At 41.3% G+C, this 26804-nt stretch overlaps 2 protein-coding genes across 16 annotated transcripts in view; one reads left to right on the forward strand and one right to left on the reverse strand.

Moving 5' to 3' along the window:
• Positions 1-26804, forward strand: part of ESR2 (estrogen receptor 2) — a 169049-nt gene that overhangs the window by 24078 nt on the left and 118167 nt on the right. For 5 of the 8 annotated variants that reach the window (XM_052695595.1, XM_052695594.1, XM_052695588.1 and 2 more), the window contains 5 exons: positions 5888-6178; positions 10114-10252; positions 12294-12427; positions 13908-14082; positions 15650-20481. In XM_052695595.1, coding sequence (XP_052551555.1) covers positions 5888-6178; positions 10114-10252; positions 12294-12427; positions 13908-14082; positions 15650-15788 — 878 coding nt within the window. In that variant the 3' untranslated portion in view covers positions 15789-20481. Of the gene's footprint in view, positions 1-5887; positions 6179-10113; positions 10253-12293; positions 12428-13907; positions 14083-15649; positions 20482-26804 lie in introns of those variants that run through there. The other 3 variants (XM_052695590.1, XM_052695591.1, XM_052695589.1) reach the window with 2 other exon arrangements.
• Positions 21782-26804, reverse strand: part of SYNE2 (spectrin repeat containing nuclear envelope protein 2) — a 172416-nt gene continuing 167393 nt past the window's right edge. For 7 of the 8 annotated variants that reach the window (XR_008209492.1, XR_008209489.1, XR_008209488.1 and 4 more), the window contains 5 exons: positions 25643-25843; positions 25170-25298; positions 24744-24935; positions 23728-24096; positions 21782-23058 (listed from right to left, as the gene is read on the reverse strand). Coding sequence is in view for 1 of the 8 variants with exons in the window: in XM_052695581.1 (XP_052551541.1) it covers positions 22833-23058; positions 23728-23774; positions 24007-24096; positions 24744-24935; positions 25170-25298; positions 25643-25843 (885 nt within the window). In the remaining 7 variants the exon portion in view is untranslated. The remainder of the gene's footprint in view (positions 23059-23727; positions 24097-24743; positions 24936-25169; positions 25299-25642; positions 25844-26804) is intronic. The other variant, XM_052695581.1, reaches the window with a different exon arrangement.

Raw genomic sequence — 26804 nt, forward strand, 5'->3', positions numbered from 1 at the left:
TATTACAAATATGTTAAAAGTAGATTCTGCCCTGAAGACTTGAATAAAATAGATCATGATAAAAGAGATCTGCTCTTAGAACTTTCTGATGTTTACCTAGGGATCCTGAAATGGTCTGAGCTGTTTGTCCAAGGTATAGAAAGAAGAGGGGAGTTGCTTTATCATTTCCTTATAGCTACCTTCTGTGCAAATATGCTTGTGCTTTTTCTTTTTTTTGCTTCCCGAGGCTAAAATAAACATTCTTCGGTAAGAAGTCTTCAGTATCCTGTTGTTCCTGTTAGAATAGACTTAATTCTTCCAAAGACAGAGCTCTGTTTTGCCCCTCCCTGACAAAATGAGAACGCTGATGATTCATTTTAAAAGGTAATGGCTAGGTACTGCCTCTGAGTACTGGTACTACTCCTTCAGTTTACAGAAAGATTTCTGTGTGATATGAATTTTGAAGTTCAGAACTTAGCTCTCTTTTTCTCCTCTATTTGCCTGCTGCTTGAAGATTCTGGATAGCTCTACTTAGCACAGATATTGTGAACTATTTTTCACATAGAAAGTACACAGAGAAAAATGTTTCATGGCATTCTCTGGACATGAAATGTACTAATTGTAGTTCAGCTGTTTTGGAAATTACAGTAATTTTATCCCTTGTTCTCATATGTTCTTGGTTGATTGCAGCATCTTTGTCAGGCCTGCTCTATGAACACAGACATACTCACCAGAACATTTGCATTTCCTTTCAAAGGTTACTTGAGTGGTAATGATTCACTAATAAAAACTTGCTCTCAAACATTACTGAAAACTGACTAGTTACATAAGCAGTTGTCAGGGACCAAAATCGACGTTAAGAGCAATGTGCAGTCGTATACTGCCAGTAATTCCTGTTTGCTGTTTGTCCATAGGTGAGTGAAAAAATTCTAAGGATTTAACATAGAATATCCCAAGTCAGAGAGGGGATCTATAAGGATCATGAAGTTCAACCTCTGACTGCACACAGGACCACTCAAAATTCAAACCCTACGTCTGAGAGCATTGTACAAACTCTTCTTGAGCTCCTGCAGCTGGGGGCCGCCCTCTGCCCTAGAGAGCCAATGCTGTGACCACTGCTCTCTGATGAAGAACCTTTTTCCATTATCCAGCCTGACCCTCCACTACCTATGAGGAGCTGTCGGCCACCGTGGGATCTCCCCTTGGCTACCTCTGCTCTGAGCTGAGCAAAACCAGTGACTTCTTCCAGTGTGTTTTATTTTTTACATCCTTGCAATCATTCACCCATGTGGCTTATGGTGCTGTAACTCGAGGTCTTGCCCTTAGTCTAGTGTTCTCAGCTGAATACAGCTATTTTCTCGTGCAAATAATTGCTCTAAATAAGAGGAGTGCAGTAGGAAGAATGAGAGATTTGATCATCTTATGCACTTTTCCAATTTCCTGAATTACCTTTATTTGAATGAATATTGGCTATTAAGTGTATTTAGGGAATTTGTGCCAATTTCAGTAATAGTCTCTAATCTTGGAAACTGTAAGTGTTTTAATGCTGTGCCTTTATGTGGGTTGATTCATATCTCTATATACTGAAGCTAAACATTAAGGTTGTCTATAATTATTTCTTACCTACAGATTTATCGGCACACATGCCTTTTGGATGCTAATAAATGTACAGGCAAAATTTTTCAGTCCTGTCTAAGCCTCACATTTAAATAGGAAGCACAGAAATTCCTTTAGATTGCTTAAATGTTGGATTAATAGGAAAATCTGCTGCTACTTAATGTGTCCATTGACTGGCAAGCTTAAATGTTGCTTTCTTAGCTGTGTAATCTTACAGCTCTTTTTTTTTTCCCACATATCAGCTGAGTAAATTTAAATGTGGACATAAATAATTTTTCCTTTAGTTATGGATGAGTTGTGTTTTATGCACACTACTCAGCAAATCAGACTTGGTCTGCTTTGAAAATATGCGGCCATTAAAATTGCACACAAAAAATTAAGTATTCTGTTCCCCTCTCATTTTGTTTTCTACTTCACACATCCCTTTTATTTATCTATTTTCTTAATTTCCCTTTTCAAAAGATCTGAGGACAGCTGATCAGAGCATATTGAGTCCCATAGCACTGGGTTCACTTCAGTACCAGAAACTGAACTAGGATCGATCAGTAGGTTGCAAGTTCTTGCCTGAGCTCATGTTGCTTGTCACATGTGTCCAATTTGCTGGGATTTCTTCCTCATTGTATCACCAGACATCTCCTTATCTCGCTAACTCCCCCTTCAGCCAGTAGCTTTTCTGGTCCCTTCAGCCAACTGCACTACTCTTCCATACATTTAATTCAAAGGCTGCTCTTCTTCATACATTTTCTATTTGGGGAATTCACATTTCCAGCAGGTATTGAAGGATGCATGTCATGGAGCAGCTGTTATTTTCTAATAGCCCAAGAAAATTCATTCTCCACGGTGTGTCTCCCTACGGCTTTTAGTCTGCTCTGTTTTTCTTGTTCTGTCCTTCAAGGTGTCCATTTTGAAAACACTTCAGCAAGGCACTGCTTCCTGCTTTTGTTCAGCTCTCTCCTGGTGATTAAGCTCTCTAACATGCACATTTGTATGGAAGTCAGAGCCACGGATTTCTCTAAACAGAGCACTCCAATACTTTGGTGCTTCTCTGTTCTGCCTCCAGTTGTACTTTTGTTTCAGTTTTCAACATTGCTGACCTTTCCTCTTTGTCCTTCCTGAAGGAAAATATTCACATACTTTCTGTGCATGGTGTGACTTCAGAACAGTCTGCAGGGCCTGTGCTATTGGATTGCTTTTCTGCAGCTGATGAAGTGCATTCAGACTTTCCTCTTGACTTTTGTGTCAGCCCAAAAATGAGGCCTAGCAAAGCTCACTTAATCTTCCATGCACATGTGTAGAAATTAGTCTCTACCTCGCTGTCCTTTGACTTTCTTAGGAAAAAAAGATTTTTGTCCAGAAAGATGAAGAAACTGATTGTGACTTCTGTGGTTTTACAGGTAAAACTTTTTTTTTTTTTTTTGAGTGTCATAATCAAGGTTGATTTTGTAAATGTACCATGAGAGAATGCCTTCACTTCTCTCTGCTGGTATGTTGTCCTTCCCTGCTCTGCTTCTTGGGCAGCATCTAACTAGATTTCATTCAGCTAAACTAGGACTGTGTAGTTCTGCAAATCCCTGATTATTTTCCGTCAATACAGTGGTTGTGTAAATGTCCTGCCAGTACTCAAGCTATTTCATCCCATTCCTTCTCAGGATACAAAACCATCCTTTCCTACAATGAATTTAGTATTCAGACCAGTGGTTCCAAACACTGCTCCAAACGCTTCATTCCACTTGGGTTCCTTCATGCCAGAGAACTGTTCAATGAACCTGCTTTGCCTGTTCGTCTTCTCCAACCCCATCTGCTTCCAGGCAGTGGGCATTCTCTAATATTCAGACCTTCTTTACAATTCCCTTTTACATCTGATGCGGTTTACTGAATAGGCAGCAAGTGAGGATTGTGACAATGTGTAGTTGAAAGAGTTGAAAGTTCCGCACCTGTAAAGTCAAGGCAGAGTTGTTAGTCCTTAGCCGGTCCTTTTGATGCCTTCAGGTTATACCTGACTGGCTTCTACATCTCGTCCTTCTCACAGGTTGACTCAAATGGTGCTTGACAGCTGCTGAAGACAAGACAGGATTGTGATCTGACAAGCTACATCATCTGGGAACATCCACCACTGAGAGTCTGCATTCACCCAACATCTAATTTAGCAATAGCATCTGAGATTGGGTTTTTGCGTGTGTGTGCCTTTACCTCTTTTTGTTTGTTTTGTTGCTAATGTATGAACTCTTACTTTGCCAAATGAAACTCAGAGCCAGAATTGCATTGCCTCATTAGAATTCAGACAACTCACGTTCTATGTAACTGATAGATGTGGATGAGGAATAATAAGAATTGCTGAGTCCAGTAGCTTGATAGAAGGGAAACTGCAACATAATTGCATCTGCTAACAGCAAACATGAGCAGCTGTTGCCATTAACAAAAACTCAATACATGTATGCGCAGCCAGCCATGCTAATTGGCAGACACCACATCTAGCACTTATGCAAATACAAGTAGTGGCACATATATGGTTTTATACAATATGTATCCCTCCAGTATCTGGGTTTAAACACTCTGTCAGGCAGCTGGCCCCTACTTCCCTCGGCCACAGGAACCAGAATCTGGTACTCAGATCTTCTCTCATCCATCAGTGTTATCAGAACCTGACTTTTGGTTTCTGTGTTCTTCTTTCACACATTCTCTTGCTGATATGCACGCGTGCAAATGGGTCTCTGGCAACTGGTCCAAACCCATGGCCCTACTGGTAGGTGACAAACAGATCCTCTGGTATGGCTAGAGGTTGCGTTGCAACTTCTGGTTACTACAAGGGAACTGAAAAGCTTTTCCTCCTAACTTATCTGGTGGGTGTCATTTCCAGACCACAGGCTGGTCATTGTTCTTTGATAGCCATGATAGTCAGGGTGCTGGTTGGAACTTTTGGGATTTTTCCACCTTCATTATTCATCTACTCCTTTTTCTTTGTGTACTTTATGAAGTATATCAAGAATAATAAAGAAGAACCACATTTGTGGCTATGATGTTGCTTTGGACAGCACACCAAAAAGACTTAATTAGCTGTAGTATTGTCAAGATAGCAGCGCTACATGAAAGGATGCTTTTGTGTATTTTATGGGACTGAAACAAAATGAGGCAACCTATTACTGTGCTTTTAGACCCCACGGTTTCTGCTAATAGAATAATAAATGTTGATCTGATATAGATTTATGCTATCACTGGCGTCTATGTATATATGAAAATTCAGTGTTTGAATATCATGTCAGTAAAGGCGTTGGCTAGCACAAAAAAATTGTCTTTTGAAAGATTTAGAGGAAGATTTCTCACTGACATTGAAAATATTAACTGCTGGAGGATTCAAGCCTATGAATCTGTTTAGTAATTTAATATTTTTAAATAACTTGATTTTTTTTTTTTTTTTTGATGTGATGAAAACCTGCACGTTAGTTACTGCCAAAGTTTATTTACATATTATTATTATTATATGTTTATTTATAATTTTATTTATAAATAAATAAAAAGGGTGTGAGGGAAACAGACATCATAGCTGAGCACTGCATCAAATGCCCACTGTTTTTAAACCCCTTCGCCTCCTTCCATGGCTGCTCTTCGAGAATAGATTACAGTGATCTCACCAATAATACTGATAGGCAGAGAATGTTTGATGTTGTCTTAACGAACAGTAACTAATCATTCTGATAATTTAAGGCCTTTGTAAGAGGACTGCTCTGTGAAAGAGAAATAGTAATCTGCACGTGTAACTCCAAAGTGGGGGCTTGCTCTGTCTAGTTGTGGATACCCTAATTCACTTGGGGAAATTCCTGCTGGCTTAAGTGGACGTATGGAGAAGACAGGTTACCTTTCAGTAGGTCTCTAGCTGAGCACCCAGCTGGCAGCGAGCCCCAGCTGTGCTTCTGGCTGAGATATTTATTCATGGCTCATACTTTAGAATTTTTTTTTCCCAATTAACATTTAAAAGCAAATTTATTAGCAGAATTAAACAGCTTTCATTAGTTGCATTTAAAGACTAATCTCTTTCTGATGTCAATGGGATTTTCCCAGGGACTTGTAAAGTAGATTCAAAAGTAAATATTGTTTTCAGTTATTTTTTCTTCAGGAGGCTCCTCTGAAGCAAAGTTGGGTCAGTGCTGAAGCTCTAGAAATTCTGAAACTTGATGTTTAATGTTAGAACATCCACTGTTGAGGGGCTTTTCCCCTTCTCCCCAAACATGTGGTTTTGTACAATGCAACAGCGAGAGCAACGTATTTCAATGCAATTGTGTACCTCTTGTGTCAGGCTCAAGAAGAGAACGCTGTGGGTATCGAATCCTGCGCCGCCATCGTAATTCAGAGGATTGCATGGGCAAAACCAGGAAGTACAATGAGGCTGCAACCCGTGTAAAAGAGATCCTCCTCAGCACAGTCAGTCCAGAACAGTTTGTTTTAACTCTGCTTGAAGCTGAGCCTCCCAATGTGTTGGTGAGTCGTCCCAGCAAGCCATTCACTGAGGCCTCCATGATGATGTCCCTGACAAAACTGGCAGACAAAGAGCTGGTTCACATGATTGGCTGGGCCAAAAAAATTCCTGGTAAGAATTTCAACCTCTTTTTTATCTATTTCATTTGATGCCTTAGTGGCATAGCGCTGTAAATGTGTAGTGTCTTATAGAAAGTCCTGTAGCAGTAATGGACAAATTGTTGCTCTCAGAACTTCACTTGGGAGCGTTTTGAATCAGAAGACAGCCTTGCCCATAATTTGATAATTTGATATCTGTTGTTAGCCAAGTACTTGTTCAGGTTGCTAAAAAGCATAGTTGATGTTGCATGTTATTTTTATCTCACCAGCTTTAAATGCCAGGTTAATCTGATTAAGTTCATTAAAATGTGTAGACTGCTATTGTAAAAAACAAAACAAAACAAAAAAACCCAACACAAATGGTTTCCTTGAAATTTAATAAAGGCTTTGTATTGAAGTTGATGAAAATTGCTTTGTAGCCAAGAACTGAGTCTCCACAACTGCTTCAGCTGACATAATTGGTACATGAGAGAATCAGATTAAGAGGTACATTGTATTGATCTCAGAGTTATTGTGTTTCCCTTCAAACCAAAAATTAACATGGTTTGGGCTGTTGGTCATGCAGAGAGCATTCACTGACTTACAATTACATGTGTTGCCTTGAATGTAACTGCATCCATGGATGTGGATTCTTCTTTAACTTCATATAGGATGCTCTGCTGGAAGTGAGCCCTACAGCTGCATGTACCTTGCACACCTGATGTGTTCTGCATTGCACCTAGCAGTCCTAAGCCTTGTCCATTGACACTGGTTACTTTTAGCTTGTCTTCAATGCATGTCAGTAGTAAAACCTTTTTCTTGGCAGAAAGACAATTGTATGAAGAAAACCTGTTGAGGCGATCAAAGTCCTTCAGAACAGCTCCTGGGAATGTTTACACTTTATCACGTGTGTTTGTTTTTTGTGATCATCCATGTTGCACAGAACAGAAATAAATGCTATTTTAGAAAATTGCCCAAAATAGATGTGAAATGCAGGATGTTCCCAGTTACAAATAACATCACAGTATAACGTGGCTTTTACAACATCTTCTTGAACGTGGATTTATTTCTTCCTTTTAAATAAATAAGGTGATGAAGCTCAGCCCATAGGATTTCAGTTGGCAAATTCTTCCCTGAAGAATCCATGAAAAAAAAAAGTTGTTGACTAATGGTCCAGTGAGCACTAATTTTACAATTTTAATATATTTCTCTTCTAAATTAGTAGATGGATGTTACTTTGATGGCCATCTTTAAGTAAAAGTAAATCTTTTTATTCTTTTCTTCATATCTTAGTGCTAAATGTGTATATTCTGATAGAGGTTTGTCTGAAGAGGAAATCTAAATCTGTTTTTTTCCTTTACCAAATTTTTAATTTTTAATGACCTTTTATTATGAGTCTCACTCTGTGAGTATATTTTTGGTATAGAGTCAGCTTGTTGGATTGAATCTTTTTGTTGCTCATGAAAGTAGAAGGCAACACCTGGATTGTTATTTTCTTTTCTCATGACTTCCAATGATTTTAATTCAATGTTATCAGTGGGTATAACATAGCTTCTATAATTGCCTTTGACTCGGTTGACCTAGTTTAACAGAGCTGAAGGGAGCTCATGGCTGTACTCACATGGCTGAAAGATGGGACGTTGTCATGATATTGAAGTTTGGATTCCTTATGCGACATAGTTGCTGGCCAGAGTGATATCTTTGGGAGGCTATTGCATACCCAGAAGAAGAGGAGGGCAGGATATCTTAGTAATTTATATTGAAGGATGAGCTATAGAGCACAGAATTTAAAGGACAGGTTCTACAGCCACAGAAAAATGAGCAATTTAATGTACTCTGCAGCAAATGAGAAGGGACTTCAGATTCTGCAATAGAAGCTGTCATGCTAATGTGCCATCCTCAACCTTTAAACACGATTGCTAGAAAGAGGAAAGAAATGGAAAGAAATAGTCCTTACAGCAGCACTTGATGTTCATAAATCATACTGTTGGTAATGCGTATTTAGCAGGCGCCATCTGGGATACATCTGAATCTCTAATTACCTTTGCACTGAAAACTGTGGCTTGGTCTGACAGCTCTACTGGGGTTTGTTTTTCAACCCCATAACTTGTTGTTTATGGTGTAGAAATCAGTGCACGCCTCTGTAACTGTTGATTTAAATAAACCCCTGAAATGTCTTTGAGCTGTTGTTTCCCAGGAAACCATCCCTGTTGGTTGATCCTATTCACACTTCCGTGGGTATTTTTCCAAAAGCACTTTTTAAATTATGAGGGTTTGGGTCTGGCAGATAATCTGCCATTGGCTGTGAGCTCTGTAGTAAATTCTTTGACAGTGAAATCCGTGAGGGAAAGCGCAGCTCATGGGCTCCTGTTTGCTCCTCTTGGAGTAAAGGAGTAAGGCTCTCAGTGTGAAGGCAGCACTTTCAGTGATGCAACGAGGGAGTTTGCATTACCCAGCTTATGTTAACCTGGGGATGTCACCGACTGTCTTTCAGGGCAGCACTTTAATGAGCTGAAAATGTATGAAGCGTTTATATAAATTACTGGGAGCAGATTTAATGACAGTGCAAATGTGTGGCGCACATTTGAGATGTCAGAGAACTGTCCAAAAAGATCTGCAGGAAACCCATCTCCCATGGCCGAGCCCTGTGATGATTTTTTCACCATTTGGAGCAATAGTTACCAGCACGTGTAAAGCTTCAGCATCTTTGTTAGCAGTCTTATCTGAAGTGTCTCTGCTTTGAAAACTTTGACCTGATCTTGATTTAGAACAGAGGTGCAGACTGAGTGCAGAACTGATAGTCATTGTCTCTGCTTTTCTTGGGCTTGCCTTTTGGTGGTGGACACTTCTCCATTTTCTGTGTGGTTGTTGTTGTTAATTCTCTATTTTCCTTATGTGTGCATTTCTTATTTTTCTTTGTTTATAGAACCTTGAGTATCCCAAGTCGGAAGGGACTCCTGAGAACCATGGAGTTCAACACCTTCTCTAAGGCTTTGTATGTTATTGCAGAGGAAGGGACAAGCAACAACAACTTCTTTCTTCTGGCTGTGTTGCCATATTATCTGGTGCTTGCTGGAAGTTCTAGAGATAACTAAATGCTAGAAAAGGGCTTATGCCCTATTGCATCAATTCTGTTCTTGCTTCTGGGGTGCCACGTATGAAGGCAATGCAGGCATCACTACCATCATCAACTACCCTTGTCTTCCTTTTTTATTTTTTAATCAATCAACACATGGCATTTACCAATAAGGTGATAACACAGAGCAACTGAGATGTAGCTTCTTTCATAGGTACCAAACAAACCCAGAAACGTGGCTGCCTCCTGATGTCCAAACAAAACACCAAGAGACAACCCTGCAAACAGCAACCATATATGTTACGGGAAAAGAATGGTCTGTTTTTGTAGGCATCCTCCACAGTATAATGCAATACATCTTTAATAGATGTGAGTTTCCATAGTGGGTCCTTGGTACCTTCAAGAAGTCTCTGAGGCTGTTATTGAAGGAGGTGCCCACATGTAAGGCAGGTCTAGGTTCACCTATGGTGCCAATTGTGCTTCAGCACTGCTCTGATTTATTTATTTTCCCTGAAGACTTTCCAAGCAAGACTGGATAAGGCCCTGGGCAACCTGATTGAGCTGTCGTGTCACTGTCGCAGGAGGGTTGGACTATATGGCCCTCAGAGGTCCCTTCCAACTCTAAGGATTCTGTGGTTCTATCATTTTAAATGTTTTGTGGAAGATGTGTCAAAGATAATCACAACTATTTATGTTCCCATTTGAGATGGCAGCAGTACACTTCTGATACACCTCTTTTTCTGTCTTTCTTCACAACCCATGTTTCTTCTTTTTCCTTTTTTTTTTTCTTTTCTTTTTTTTTTTTTTTTTTTTTTTTGTATATTAAAGACATTTTTATAAAAAACAGAGTTGTAAACAAGTTGATTTATTTGATGCTGTTTTCATCATTTTAGGCTTTATTGATCTCAGCCTCTATGACCAAGTCAGGCTCTTGGAGAGCTGCTGGATGGAAGTTTTAATGATTGGTTTAATGTGGAGATCAATCGACCATCCTGGGAAATTAATTTTTGCCCCGGACCTTGTACTAGACAGGTAAGAGAAATCAACTTCTTGAGAGCCCTTCGGTTAGTGTGTTTGGAGGGAGATGAATGGAGAAAGGAAGTGGGTGAAATATTGGAGATGATGTGAACATTTAATTTAACAATGCCATTCACTTGTATTTTAACAATTATATTTTGAGAATTCACCTGTTGAGTGTTCAGGGCTCCAAATGTTAAATTGTAGACATCAGCACGATGTGCTCCTTTATCAAACAGCTTCCATCGGCCAATAGATTTTCTCCCCATTTATTTTAAGTAGTTTATCTCAGATTTTTTTTCCTGTACCTAGTGCAGATTTCATAGCTACATTGATGGGCTTTGTAGCACTAGCCAAAAGGGATTTTAAAAAGTAACTTGCTGTTTAATACTGAAAGTTTCCTTCAAGCTTAAGTGGAGTGTTGCAAGCTTAAAACTTACTTATCCATAGCTATGTACCAGTGGGGAAGAATATGGATTAGTAGGGATATTTTTCCATGTTAGCATGTTAGAACAATTTGATTTGGGCTTCACATTGGTAAAAAGAGAGAATCTGCTTTCTTGGCAAGGAGTAAAATCTCTCTTAACCTTTTCAACCTAGGGAAATTCATATCTGCACCAATTTGGGCTCGAGCTAAATAATCATCGCCATCATAGATTCAGAAAGGAAAATGGGTTACTAAGAGAAATAAATTTGAATTACAGAAGATTTGAAGTAAATTGTGGTTTTCTCATATAAAATTCAATGCAAGGACACTCTGGATTGTTCATTGCAATGATAAGAAATTGCTGAAAATGTACGATATGTTCAGTTCCTCGAGAGCTAATATGAGCCAAAAAGAGCTGGCTTCCTTCATCTCCACAGGATTTAATAGAGTGGGAGCTAGCAAGTGTCTGGGCATCCTGTATTACTTTTAAGATATACTCATGTGAACTTTAGCTACATTACCCACACAATCTACCCTTTGTAGACGTACGTCTCTGATGCTCATGCCTTGTCTTGATGCTGGCAGCCGCCAGTCCTCCTCCAAAGCTTGAATTTCTCCTTTGCCAAGAGGCACGTGAGAAGCCAGGCAGTATTGAGGCAACTGCCTTTCTGCAGGCTGTATTTCAGCTCCTGGGTAGTGTTACCTGCCTCAGCCTGGGCACTCAGCACCTCCTTTTGGGAGCCAGGAGTGATCCTGCACCACTGTCCTTAAGTGTGCCTCATGTTAACAGCACTGCAGGCAAAACTCGTGGCTTACAGGTGACGCAGGGGCATCCCTTTGAATAGAGCATCCTAGAGCTTTACTGCTTTGTAATTCCAGTATGTTTAAAAAAAAATTCTGAAGCACTAATTTAAGCGGTTTCGAATTACTTCTGATTCATTTTAAGCCAATTGAAATGGCTTAAGCTATATGTATTTTTTCAGTTCATCCTCAGAACTGGAAACAGTACTGTTTCTAATATCCAAACTGGAGGTTACAATCACCATTCACTTGCAACCATAAACAAACAAATGAAACCAGCCAGACAAAATCAAAAGCTATTCAAACGTGAACACCTTCAACAAGCAAAAGATGGTTTGGAGGGTCGTAGGAGTTATTTTACTGCTCCAAGAAACTTACTTTAGTGGGGCTTAATTATCAATTCTTTAGATGTTTGTCAGGTACAAACAGGGAGGTCATAGGTTGTGGCATCAATTCCTCATGAACCAAATCTGGAAAATGACTCAAGGTGATGGTGAGCTCTGCCCTGTAGTACGTAGTTTAAAGCTGATTATCACCAATTTTGTTGGTTGTGAAGTTAAAGCCTCTTTACAGAAATGTGGTTGCATTTACCTGTGATCAACGCTGTAAGCACTTTAAGCACCTTACGGAGAAAATTAGTTTCTTAGAGGTAGTGACCTTTTATGCCACTGTAATTTTCCATTCATATTTCTTGATAGAACCTTTTGAATGCTCCCACAGACAAGACAGATAGGCTTCTTGCAGCATTCTTTGCACTATGGCTTTTATCTGGCTGAGTCAGAGTTCCTTAATTCTACTTTTTTGGTAACATTTTAAATGTTTCCATAGGGACGAGGGGAAATGCGTAGAGGGAATTTTGGAAATCTTTGATATGCTCCTGGCCATGACCTCGAGGTTCCGAGAGCTGAAACTGCAGCACAAGGAGTATCTGTGTGTCAAGGCAATGATCCTCCTCAATTCCAGTGAGTACACAACTGCCTCTGACACTCACCAAATTATACTTATTTCGACTGCGGCTGGGAAATTAGTGTCTAAAAAGGACAGAAATATCAAATGAGATAAAGCGTAATTCAAAGGGAGCGCTGGAAAGGGACCTCATCAAATCATAAAGGTTTTTGCTCGAGAAACTTCTAAGCCATGTTGTTTGCTGGGTTTAGGGTCTCTATTCTGCTCCAGATAACTGCATGAGCTCAGAGCTCTGTGGATCCTGGTCATGGGTTATACTTCTTTATGCCTATACAAGCCTGTTCTTCGTACTAGTAAAATTATTTACTCAACCAAGTGGTGATCAATTGTGCTGGAATATTTCTATTTAATGATAATTAGTACAAATGCCAGAAAGAGTTCAACAGTTCTGTAAGATGAATGTGAGGACAGAAAGTTTGCTTTGCAGCCTTCTACAGCCTGCGGTAAAATCCTTTTATTCCCCAGAACATTTTGTAAGGTCAAAAGGAAAACAACAACAGCAACAAAGAAACCAACTGAAAGCCATCTGTATATAGAATGATGATACTATTTACATCTTCTGTTTTCAGCATGAAGCTTTTGTGTAACTCTCAGCGCTGTTTCCGAAGGGGAATAGTCCAGCTGTTTTCTGACTTGTTTGTAGAACAGATTCCATTACTTCAACTGACAACAGAGATCTTCCATTTATTTTTATTTAGCCAAAGGGAGAAAAAAGTGCTCATTAGCCGTGGCTTTTTTTTAAAAGCTTCACCTCTCAAAAAAAAAACAACACTTCTCCTCTCTTGGCTCTCCTTCCTTAGCAAGGTTAATCTATTACTTCTGGTGTTCAAGGTGCTCAGGAGCTCTCTCCATCCATAGGCATCTTTGGGATTCTCTATCAAGAAATACCAGTGAGTGTTTCCAGACTTTCCTCGTGGCAATTTATTCTTTCTCCACCCCACTCCCCTTTCTTCTGCTTTTGCTGACTTCTGAGGTGTCTCACAGTAGGCAGGCGCTGTCCTGTGGCAGCGTGAGCTGCTGGGAGCCTACAGCAGTCAGTAAGAACAGCTGCTCTCCTCCTCCCTTGGATTTACTTGGAGAAGAAAGGTGTTTTTTTTGTTTTTCCAGCATGATAGAAGCTAAATGGTGTGGTGCAATGTGATTCAAAGGAAAAAACCATGGAGAATGGAAAGCACGTCTGCTTCCCCACAGACTGAGAGCTCGGTCTGACTGAAGAGCCTGTGTACAATGTGTTGTCTTGGGAGGATTTGGGAGAGTTAATCACTATGCATTCGATGTAGAAATCCCATTTGGATGAAGAAATACAAGCTGAAGCTTGGCATGTTACATGCAGCACTGTTTGTATTGTGTTGGGGTGTGTGAATGTGTGTCAGGAAATACATCTTTTCTTATCCTGTGAATTATTACATTGGAAGACAATCCACAGTCATAGTTTTTTGTGCCTCACGAGCAGGATTTCTTTTTCTCCTCTGGTAGGCATGTTTCCCTTGTCAGCAGAAGAACCCGAAAGCAACAGGAAACTGCACCACCTGCTCAATGTGGTCACAGATGCTCTGGTGTGGGTTATTGCAAAGAGCGGAATCCCCTCCCAGCAGCAAACAACTCGCCTGGCCAATCTGTTGATGCTGCTCTCCCATGTCAGACATGCAAGGTAAATCTTACAGAATATGAGGGATATGCCAGCTGTTGTGTTTGCTTCTTACAGTGACAGAGTCTGTCTAGAACTCCACAGTGCCCCTGAAGGACCCTCTTCATCTCTCTTTCTGTAAGACTGTCCTTCCTAGAATGGCTAACTAGGCAATGTGATCAGGTATTGGCTGGCACTCAACATGTTGTGTTAATATTAAAATGCTCTCTGAACTGTACTGCATTAAAGCATTCCTACATACTCTCCTGAAACGTTTAGCAACAATAACACAAATTCAGCCCTTTGACAAAATAAAAATAAATAGTAATAATAAAAGAAACACGACACCCAGCCATCAAAACTCTTCTGTTCAGAAGTCCCTTTCAGAACTGATCTGCAGCGTGGATTTTGAAGGAACAAGGTATGGTTTGATTGTGATATGGATTGATCTGTGCTTGTCAGGCCAAATGTTTTGTGCATCCTGGGTGCCACACCTGGTCCTTTTACTCAGAACCCTAGCATTTTGCCATGCACTGCAACGATGGCTTTCCTCATGTGAAGCAGCTCTTCTGCTCCCTGCCAGCTCCCAGACCACCTTAGGTTTCTCATCTCTGCTTGCAGTACAGTGGTCTCAAATGCAAGGTGCTGCAAATAGATGCTTTAATTTTCGGTCTCTGTCATCTTGAATTATTACCCAGAGATCAGCTGTTCACCTGTCTTGCATGGTGATGCAGGACCTGCAAGTGCAGAAGGAGGGCAGGAGGGGTAGGAGGGGGTCTTTTCTTTCCTCTTGGCCTTTGTTAGGCTTTTAGTTCTTGAATTGCAGCAGAACATCATTTTTTGGGATGCACTGCCTCCTTCCCAGACCAATCCAGTAGTTCAGCTGTGTGCTGGCTGGTTGCTGCTGTTTCCACTGTGATTAATTTGGTGTTGAGAAAGTGCACTTGGTTTTCAGCCCTAAAACTCTCTGAGTGTACCTTGATGCGTGTGTGTGTGTGTACAACTGCTGTACTTCAGCAATAGCCATCCCCTGTCAATCCAAATAGTGATACAGCTGCAGATATTTCAAGTCAGCAAAATGCCACCATACCTTGCTGTGTGACCAAAAAAAGAGGATTCTTAAAGCCTGTAGTTATCTGCAAGTTCTAACATTGGACAAGCAGAGAGGAAGCAAACTACTTGAAGTTGGCCAATATCATATGGTATTTCTGCTCAGCCAGCTGGGAGAAGAAGGTGGTTCGTAGAGCTGCGTGATGTGAATTCCCCTTTTGTTTACAGCTGCAGCACATGGGTCTCCCATGTTTATGGCACCAAAGAAGCTTTCTCTTTCATCTCAATGGGAATGATACATCTGAATCATTTTCTGAAGACTATTTGTGTTGGAAAGCACGAATCTTTGTTCTCTAGATGGTGGATTGTAGCCTTAGAGCATTAGGATGTTGTTGTTGCTGCTAGCAGTATGTGATCCCACAGTCTGCAGCAGTTACATCTCTTAACTCATAAAAAAGGAACTCTTGAAGCCATGATTGTGTTTTCCTTCTCTGTGCTGGTCATGCATATCACTGACTTTGTCGTCTGTTTTTCTTTACAGTAACAAGGGCATGGAGCATCTGCTGAGCATGAAGTGCAAAAATGTGGTCCCAGTGTATGACTTGCTGCTGGAGATGTTGAACGCGCACACACTCCGAGGGCAAAGGAAGTCCCCAGTCACACATCCTGAGTTTGAATAAGTTTCACATTTCCAGGTCTGAACAGAAGTACGGGGCTGCCCCAGTATGCAGGCAAATATACTGCAAATACGCAGGCTGTCCCTAGCCTCCATTTGCTGAAAGTTATGGGAGAAAACTAAGCTGCTGTGATGGGACTGCTGGAGCGTGACCTAGTGCCAGTCCTCATCTCTTGTCGATTTGCAATGGGATATCTTGGGAAAAGATTGCGAGGCGCACACCTCTGTCTGTTTCTGACATTATAATGGCTGCACTTTTATAGTGCCTTCTGTGAGACTCTTAAAAGCACCTTACGAAATTAAGCCTCAGAACAGTCCTGCGAGACAGGGAATTATTGCCTCTCCTTTTTAAAAGCAACTGAGACAAAAAGATAAAGTGACCGGGTTGAGATGACAGAGGTCTGTGTGGGGGCCAGGGGTCAGGGCCTCGCTCTCTGAGTCCCAGCCCAATCCTTTTAAGCACTAACTGATCTTTTTCAGTGTGAGGTGGTATGAAATATACAGCAGCAGTATTTGGAACAAATCTGCTTACCTGTGTGTGCTGGGCACTGGGCAACTCTGCTTTGCAGGTGATGTGCACAGTGGAAAGGAGTTTCCTTTGTTCTTAAATATGCAATGGCTGCATGGGCCCTCATTTGAGGGCCATTCTGAATAACATCTTGGGTTAGTTCGGAGCCTCTTCAGAAATGCGAAACCAAGCTTACATTTGTATTCTGTGAGCAAGTTCTTAACACCCGTGTTATTACCTGTGTACAATTCTTCAGCGCTTTAAAGCAGCACAAAACTGCCCCCTTCTTTCAGTCAGTGCTGACTTTTGAAATGTGTTCTGTCTGTGACATGAAAATGTTGTTTTATATATTTATTAACGGTGTTAAATCTATTATAACATTTAGGTACAACAGGTTGCTGTGTGAACATCGTGTGCGTTCATATGTGCTCTGCCAACCGGGGCTTGTGAGATCAGTGGGGAAACGCCTGCATTCCCTCCCCTTTTTTGACTGCCTGTGCGTCTGAGTCCTGCCCGCCCCAACCGTAGGGGTGGGGAATGGGAGGCTGAGCTGGGCTGCTGCCCTCAGGTTTGCTGCTTGCTGGTTCTCCAAGCGCGTGAGACCTGAAGCTGTTCCATATTTTGTGCAGGATCCTTCAGAAGTTTGTTTGACAGGTGCGATGGCTTGTTGGAATTGAATGTCACTTGGGATGCAGGCTGAGGCCTCCCTGTGTGCTGCCTTCTGCATGTGTTTAAGACCTGCTAAGGAAAATAAAGAAGAGATATAGCTCATCTGACCACCTCAGCGAAGAGCAGAATGGCACCATTTGTTCCAGTCACTGCCAGTATTGCATTTTGATGTGAGCTACAATTGCAGTTGCTATCAGTGGAAGTGTTTTACTATAATACATGCATGGTTTTGGCATTGCGGGTGTGGTGACATTAAACTGGGACTACCCCAAAAGTCCATTTGGAGCCTAAGTCTTTTGGATGAGGGACTTTGCGCTGTTCCCCCTTTGCATGCTTTGAGTATCTTGCAGACCCTTGATCCTGGTGTTTTTTGAAGCCCAGGACAGTATTTTTTATAGGAGGGGCATCAAGCATTGTCAGTGAGTTGCACAGATCTCTTGTCCTGTTTTTGATCTTGTACTATACCAGATGCTGCTGCTGTCTCAATTTTTACTGGCTACCTTTCTATTGTTTATAAGAAATGTAATATAGCAGTGCCCTGCTAAAATATTTAATATTTACTACAAAAAGCAAAAAAAAAAAGGAAAAAAGAAAAAAAATGTAAGTACAGTCTTGAATTCGTTGTCTCCTTATTCATTTTGAGGGAAGTTTTGCTGTGAGAAGATATCTTTGGCTGCCATCACCTCCCAGCCTTCCTGCTTTGTAGTGTTCTTTCTCTGATTTTCCTTTTCCTGTGTGTTTGTTTTGTTCAATACAATTTTTCAAAGAAACATTGAAGTGCTATTTTTTGTTTCTCTATAAAAGCGCCGAGTTTACGTGCACTCCTGAAGCAAATGTCTGGGAAACTGGGAAAGAGGGGGTATCAGTCTTACAACAAATGTCTAAATGCCAATTTACTCTGGATTGATGCAGAAGGGCGGTGCTGCAGATTTGTGCCACGCTGTGATTCACACGTTTCTACTCACAGTCTAAAAGGGAACAGGATGTGATTTCAACAGATTTTGTTTAGTCAAGCATTGTTTTATTAAAAGCTACTACCAGTGTTTTAAAATGGGCAAAACCCGATAGCTGTCACATCTGTGGATTGATGTTCATGTGTGGGTAAAGAGGGAGGTGCACGGCACAGCTGATAAACAAGGACCTTGTGATAAGGCAATGAACGCTGACTCCTGAGTAAGATGCTGTGTTAACCGTGGGTCTGTATCCCACAGATCTTCTCATGTACTGCAGCCCAGGTGAGGAGAACATCCGTGTCCAACCCAGGCCTGAGCAGAGCTGTCGGTGCATTTCAGCTCCTGTACAGGGAGCATCTCCATGTCCAGCAGGAAAGAACGGAGCTGAGGAGCTACAGAGGCCCATCAGGAGGTGAGAATGCGGCTGCTCTGCAGCATCCCTTCCCTGCTGCACATCAGCATCTGCCACAGAGCGGGACTGGGCCAGAGGTGGTTGTTTCTGCCTGAATTGTGCTGCAGTTCTGGGAGCTGCGATGAGGGTGTCATGTATGATTCATCTCCAGGAATGCTACACCTTTTCCAGAGCTCTGTGTTTTTGCAAATTACATTTGGTGCTGCCAGAGGGGAGAAGATGAGTGGGAAAGTCCTCCCCTGAGACAGTGCCTGATAGACTGGATGCTCCTATGAAACATGCAGGAAAGCAAGACAGATAGCACATACTGTCTGTATAAATATGGCTAAGGCCATAATATCTAGGGAGCCTGCTTGAGCTGGGGGTTGGATGAGATGCTCCAGAGGTCCCTTCCAACCCCTACAGTTCTGTGATTTTTTCAGTTAACTCCTTATTGATTGAATGCTATACAGGGAACACTGTGATGAGCGGAGAGCATCCTTCTAACGGCTGGAAGTTTTTGCTTTTCCCTTGATGGCATGTTGAGATTCAAAGACATTTACTGTGTTTGCATCATTAGAGTGGTTTAAAGAGCTCCTAGAAATGCAGTGAGTCTTTTGGAAAGTTGCCTCTTTATCCTTTTGAACTGTTACCAGTGGTCAGCTTTATTTAAGGTAAGAATTATTGTTTTGTTTAGACATCACTGGAGAATATATAGTTTAGATTTGCTGACAGAGGATGCCAAATATATGTGTACAAACAGGCACAAAAGATTCAGAGGGCAGCTCAGCCTGAGCACACTGATGCTGCTGAAGGCCCATGGGTGTGATGGAGTTCTTTAGAGGCACAGCACTGCTCTGCTGCAGGATATTCCTGGTACCTTTGGGTCCCAACTACACAGAAAGCAAGCCTGAGCTTTTCACTTCAGGCTAGACACAAATGGCTTCTAAAAGCAGGGCCAGAGCCTGCTTTTGTGTCCAAGGTTGTTCTTTCTTGTCTGATAGAAATAGCTGTGCACTGATCTAATAGTGTTCTTTCTTAGGCTGTGCTTTATCCCTCATGTATTAAAAATGTGGTTGTTATTAAGAAGCCTATTTTAATCTTAGCACTGAGAAATCGTGGCAGAAAAAGAGGCAACTCTCTCCCCTCCCCATCCTTTCCCATGAAGATAAAACTGCCAATGGCAAACATGTTGCTTGTACCTTGACAGCTGATGATTAAAGCAAGGTATGGATGTGCACGGCTTCATTTGAGATGCCTTAAACTGAGTACAGTCTGATGTTCTGTCACAGGACTGGTTTTTAAGGTTGAATTTTGATCTTCTGGCCAGTTCCCTGGATGGCAGAATAGCTGAGCTTGGCTGCTGCAAGCCAGCACAGCCAGGGACAGGAGTCATGGACATGCCTTGGCTGTTGTCACCATTCTTCTAAGAAGAAAGTGTTGGACATTATTATGTCCTGCAAGATTATAACTTGGCACAGTTAAGGATGCAGTGGTATATTGTGCTGACCCAGTGCCTAAACTAACACTAAGGATAGCTTTGTAAATGGGAGTACGGAAAGCAAGCGGATTGCTAAAATGTATTGTAAATTATTATTGTTGGCGTTTTACTACTGAAGTGGTGAGTTAAAAGGCGTAGTATGTTTCATAGCCAAAGCTTCATTTTATTGATGATATGGATATTTTATAATCATTGTTCCCTTCTTTTAGCACAGAGATCACCTACACTAACGCTTTGTTGAGTGTCAGTGATTTCTATGTAAGTGCATTAAAAGCAGACTGCAGTGGTATAAAATGCCAGCTTCTGCTGCTGCTGCCTGAACAAATCTTTTTTTACTTGTCACAGTGCTGTGTAGTGAAGAGATACCGTATCCATGAACAGTTGTTTCTGCACGTTTCTTATATCTACTGCAGTAGAATTTTCTGAGTCCTGCTTCCTACATGGTGTTAAGTTTCAGTAGTTTGTCCTCACCACAAGTCTGGAGTGGAAACAGTGTTAGGAGTGAAGTTGGCACCTTTTGTTTTATGTAATATGGATGGGAAAAACAAACAAATCAACCTTCGTCCTGTCTCTCAGCTATTTAGTTCTGTGAATTTAAGGTATTTTGCCAGTGATGCATGCATTGTTAAGTTGTGGACTGTTGTGGCTGAATAAACCGGTATCACGAAACCTAAATATGTGGGGTTTTGCTCATTTCTTTCTTGTAGCTGATCTCAGTCTGCTTTCTGGAGCCTATGATGTGTGGAATCACAGTGTCTGTGGGTAAGTAAGTGTCTCATCCTGACCTTCACACTTCTTTGTATGCTGTAGGTGGATTTGTCAGGTATGGGACTTCTTAGGAAGTTTCACAGCTCCAAGTGGCTCCGTAGGTTTCAGGCATTTAAATTTGGATTTAACTGTAAGGGTGCCAATTTGTAACAGTTCTGAAAGCAGAAAGTGGAGGACTGTTTGTTCACTGACTAATTATGGGGAGTTGGGCTACATACCTCAGGGTCCCTTCCAACTCACACAATTCTGTGATTTTGGAAGGAGGTACAGCTGAGATCAGATGGATCTCATCTTCCTCACAAAGATGACTTCAACCCAAAGCCAGGTGGAGGCGTTTCACTCCTTTGTACAACGCCTGTGCACGTGTGCACTTGCTCTCCTTATTGCTCCTGCCCTCTTTCTTTTTTTTCCCCTATTCATTGAGCACCTCCAGCCTGAGTGCCTGAGTGAGGATGACAGTAGGAGCTGGGTGGATATATATATAATGACTTGTTTGAAGCAGACATTAGAGTCAGCCTAGGTATGGCGCTTATAATCAACCGAGGTAAAACTATTGAAAATAGGACTGGGGGAAAAACATTTAATTTCCCAGAATTTTTTTTTTTTGCTACATTTTGAGATAATTTCATAAAAGCTCCTCATATTATACATTACCTCAGCTTGACAATTTGATATAACTGTATATAATAAGGAAATTGCAGGCTATGAAATTCTCCTTTGACCTTTTAGCATTGTTCCAATTTTTATTCCTGCTTAAGTTGCTTAATGGCAGCAGAACTGAATATCATGTCAGCAAGTGACTATTAGTCCTCAGCAGAAAGGTTTGCATGGGCATTTGTGACAACCCGGCAATGAAATAATGGCTAGAGTTGGCTGACTTCTGCAGAGCCAGAAACTGAAATGAGCTCCATCTGAAAGTAATTGCTTTCAAAACATAAAATGATGAGAGTGGAGGAAGTGAAGGAAGGAGAGGTGGGGGGGAAGAGAGCCCATTCCTACCTCCTGGTACTGTAGAGCTGTGAAACTCAAATAGATTCCAGTTTGGAATTTTTCTTCTCTTGCCCTGACGAGCGAGAGAGCGGTAACACAGCTTTTGACAGGGCTGCATGAGCATGCAAATATGTGGACTTATCAGGGTGGGGAAGGGTGAGCACTGCTGGAACACACCGCTGCTGGCCCCGCGCCACACACACCGCTACTCCCTGCAGACAGTGGCAGAATTTTAATGAGGACTCAAACTGTACAACCGAGGAGCAATGGTGAAGCTGACTGTACACAATGTTTCTCAAGCCATTGCCTACACTGTCAATTTCAATTTAAGGTGGAGAATCTTACAGCGAGTTTATATATAAAAAGAAAATGCACAATTCTCTCCCCCGATCCTGTACACTATTCAGCAGGTTAAAATCTGAAAAAAAAAAAACAACTTTCATTAAAAAAGTCATTACAGTATTTGCATACATCAGGGACAGTCTACATAATTGTGTTCATCTAGAAAACCTGTGCATTTATAAAGCATTTCCATGCACTGTAACAATTCTGTATTTCAAAAGTGGTACAAAAAGACAACACAGCAGTCCTAACCACTAGAAAATTACATGTAAAACAAAACAAATGTGCATCCTTTTATTGAATGTGTCAGATGAATAAAACACAGTAACAAAGATTCGGAAAGATGCAGATTTCTATTTCCACCCAGTGATCACAGTACCAAAAGATACAGTCATGTGAAGTGTGTGCAGTAATCGGTTTAGGCAGAGTGCCTCTTCAACTGCTTGTTCATCGCGCCAACCCGAGACCAACTGCTGCGTTTGAGATTACTGTGAAGAAGTTTCTGCATCTAATAACTCAGTATTCGATCACCTTGCAAGCTTAAGTGCACTGCAGCTACAAAATAGTGTTCTATTGCATCCAAGTATAAAGTGTGTTGCTTCAGGTTTAAAAATCTATAGAAAAAGTTCATTTTCCATACAAAAATGCTGAAACTTTCTCAAGATATACACTTTGAGATGTGAAATTTAACACATTCCCATCCACCGGAGAATGCTAAAATGTGAGGCTTTATTGAGCTGCAGCACAGGCTTGGGCAGCGGCGTGGAGGATGGGAGGGGGCTGTAGTGGCCTGTTTAGGGAACTAACACAGCATACAGGTTTCTGTATTTAACTACGTGGTATCACCATTTCACTGATGCCAGCAGCATAAAAATAAGCACCGCAAAGAGTGTGTTTTGGTATAATGGAGATCCCTGGGCTTCTTCCTATGTCGGTGGAGGCCCGTTGGTGTATCGCAGCATCGGATAGAAAGAACGGGCAAAGTTGTTTGCCTGGGTGCAGCTGTAGTCTTCCTCAGAAGATGGAATCATGCACGCCAGGAGAAGAAGCAGTAGAAAGAACAACTGGAGGGGTAAAGCTGCTCGTAACACACGGTAAAAGAAGGAGGGGGACCGAGGGACCACATGAGTCGGTTGTGCGTGGCTTTCAGCTCTGAAAAGAAGATGCACACACACACAGAAACAGCACTTCAGAGTTTGAATTAAGAAGTTATTTTAACTGCCTCCCGGGGGCTCATACCCTGTACCTTCCAGGGTACAGGGCAGCGCTGCACAAGAACACTTTAAGTGTAACTTCAAAGCATGCAAGACTGCTCTGGAGGAAGCCAGCCACTAGATTAGCCTTACATTTCTTTTTTATACTTCTGGAAAAGAAATGTTTATTTAAAATAGCTCAGATCAGTGGGTTTTAAATGCATTTTTTGGGTTGCAAATGCATGTTTTCCCTGCAGTCAAACAAGCCACTCCAAGTACTTGGAAACGGACCATAGAAAGTCACTGCTCCAGCCTGAGAAGACTCTGTTTTGCCTGTGTCACCACAGTCAATCTTTTTAACAGACCCTACCATAATGGAGGTGACATTTCTTCCTTCATGGTCTGTTTACACTAAATGCCTCTAAGGTGCAAGTTGCTTTGTACAAGGTTGTTGGTGACTTACTTAAAAAGCAAATATTCCCCCATTTGGCTTAAAAAGATCTTCTCAAGAGGGAAGACAAGCTCAGATTGCACAGCAGTGCAGAAGCTGAGAAGCTCCATCTTCTTCTGTGTTAGCTTACTTAAGAGGAACAGCTGCCTTACCACTCGGGTTAATACAAATTCATACCTTGTGTTGCTGTTTTTTCTGCCATCTGAAGTTCTCCTTATTGTGATCTGTTGAGAGAAATAGTATCTATTAACCAGAATTCATAAACTATAGCAAGGAATTTCTTTCTTAAAAGAAGGCTGTGGTAGGCTTTCAGTCCTGCTGTAAGTTCTGTAATAAGGTATACACTTCTAAAAGGTAAAATGGCTTCATCTGAGGAACCTTCAAGCTAATCACACACACACACATATGCTGACAGTGAAGTATTCTAAATAAACAAATACATAAAGAAATACTAGCCTTCTTTACAGGAGGGCTGGATTTCACTGCAACTGGATGATAGACTTCTGAGTCCAAGTCATCTGGAACTGGCAGGAATACTCTGCTATCCTAAAAGGTAACCACATGTCCTCTTTAAAACGCATCATCAAAATTCAAAACAGAGGGAGTTCAGAATCATCTTCCATTGTTTCTCTACAGTTGTGCAGCTTCTTTAGCACAACCAGCAGTAAAGAGATGCTCTGGTTCTCTAGCATAACAAAATGTTACCTGCTATGCTCAACCAGAAAGCACTGCTAAGGAACAAACATGTGCAGGTATTAACTTGAAAACATCTCAGTGATAGTTCTCACTGATAAGCAGCATATTTCTGCTGAGTACTGAACTTCTGTGAGTTCATTACACACTCCTAGTCTGATACTTGGTGAAGCTCATAGGATAAATTAGGTTAGAAGGGACCTCAGGAAGTTTATCTAGTTGAATCTCTTGTTCAGAGCAGGGTCAGCCATGAGATCAGGCTGGGTTATTGAAGGCTTTCTCCTGTTTGCTTTGAAACCCATCAGGGATAGAAACTGCACAACCTCACAGGGCCATCTATTTCAATAATAGTCTTGTGCTAAAATTTGTACTTACATCAAGACTGCTTTTAGCTTCTGAAGGTAGAATTACTGAAAAGTATTTATAAAAAACTGAATTGAAACAAACGTTATCATTCATAAATAAAAAAGACTGCTGAACAAGTATTTAAACTGACTCACCAGACATCCTTGTACTGATTTCAAGTCATGTGAAACTTGCTCAAGAAGCTGTTTCAGTTTCTTTCCAATCACATGGACCTTCTCATCAGCTTCAATGTAATCTTCGCCATCAGATTTAAGCAGCAGGTAAGCAGAGAGTTCTTGAAGACAGTTTACTTTAAGCTGCTGTTCCAGCAGCTCTTTCTCCAGTTGCTTAGAAGAAACAAAAAAAAAACAGTGCAACAAGCTGTTACTTTCATCTGGATGGATGCTCCCATAAGCAGATGAGCTTTAGGAAGCTTTGAAGAACAACTCAACCCGCCTGTCCAAGCGCAGTACACGGGAACTGCTGCAACAGCTGCTTGTGAAATGAGCATAATGCTTTTCCTTTTGTGGTGAGACCTATTGACTCACTGGAAGAAGTGAGGTGCTACAGTCTCTACTTACCAATAACTCTTTCTGGCTTTCCAGTACTGTATGTGGGTCAGCATTTGGATCTGTGATTTGTGCCTCATTCCTTCGGCCTTCGGCACTTGCTAACCACAGGATTAGTTTTTGGCTCTGATCATGGAAGTCCTAGAGGAAGAAGTGAGAAGAGAAGAAGAAGAAAGAAGAGAAAAAAAAATATTTTTGCAGCATTTTCCAAACAGGAGACCCAGCCCAGATGAGAAAGAGCTGACAAGTAATTAATAATCAAGGAGGCTTTAGTTAAATGAGTACATTCGTAGGATAAGGAAAGTATTTTCCAGTTCAAAGATAACCCAACCAAGTCAAGTTTATCATGAAAAGAAACAGGTGTTCCACTGTGAGCAACCATTCTGCAAACATGTAGAAGTTTGTCCCTTTGTTCTCTCCCCATATCTATCCCACAGTAACATCCTCCAGAAGACTTTCCCACATAAGCTGTATGTTGTATGCACCTGGCAGTGCAGCAGGGCTTGCCGTAAACCCTTCCTCCAGTTGTCCAATGAGTGAGTGGCTTTCTCCCAACGCAAGTTCACCTTCCGAAGCCTGTTCTGAAGCTCCTTGAACTCTGTGCTATCCGCTTTCTGGAACTGCTTGCTGCTCAGGTTAACTGAAAGCACCACGGCCTTGTAGTTATCAAACGCTTTCAGTGTGTCCTGGTAGGAAAAGAGAATTAGGAGCTTCTAAGAACAATGGAAAACTTGTTTGTTATGTGCCATAACATAGCCTCACCAAAAAAAAAAAAGAGAGACAGGTATTGGGGAAAGCTGTTTAACATGTTCCTTAACAGTGTCTGAAAAGGTACCAGATTCAAAGTAGGTGCTCTTTTTCATTTTCTTCACTTCAAAGAAAACAAAGGTGTTTGGACCTGTTCCATCAGTCACAAGCATTATGTCCTAATCCCCTTCTGCCCTTCCTTCCTCAGTGCTTAGCATTTCTGTCTCCTGTTGACATTTGTACAAATATTCTCATAGGTCATCGTGTGATATTTCTTTTGATTTACAGAATCCTTAAAATAATGCTGAAAAGGACAGTAGGGGCAACATCAATCTCAGAGCGTGCTGCTCAGGGCCTCATCCACTCCAATTCCAAGTATCTCACAGGATGGAGAATTTGAATGTGGGTCCCTGGTCCTACATCAGTACATCTCTGTTGTGAAGAGTTCTCTCTTTTCTCTAGTCAGTTTTTGTCAGCCCCTTTCTGACTTGTCAAGGTCTTGCTGAATGGCCACCCTACCTGACTTCTTCCTCTCCCTTAAAATTGTAGGGGGAAATAAAGGCAGTTGTATGATACAACCACGACTTGGCAAATTCCACATAATGTTAATGTAGATTCACTTTTTTTTTTTCTTTTAAGAGTGACAAACAATGTCTCGGTCCCTCAAAAAGTTTACAGTGTGCCTCAAGGACAATCAGTCTTTTTGAAGTTGTGGGCTCTTGCAGTATAAAAGTAAGAGCTGCAGGATGAGTTCTGCACTCAACACAGCTCTGACTGAGAATCTGTTACAAAGACCAGTCAGAAAAGCAATCCATATATTCTCAAGATCTGTAGCCCGGTTGTTGAAAACCACTGTGAGCCACATTTTGCCCAAAGAAGAATCCTGTATCCCTCCAAGCA

Source organism: Tympanuchus pallidicinctus, unplaced genomic scaffold, assembly GCF_026119805.1.
Source record: "Tympanuchus pallidicinctus isolate F22 unplaced genomic scaffold, pur_lepc_1.0 scaffold3, whole genome shotgun sequence".
NCBI lineage: Eukaryota > Metazoa > Chordata > Aves > Galliformes > Phasianidae > Tympanuchus > Tympanuchus pallidicinctus.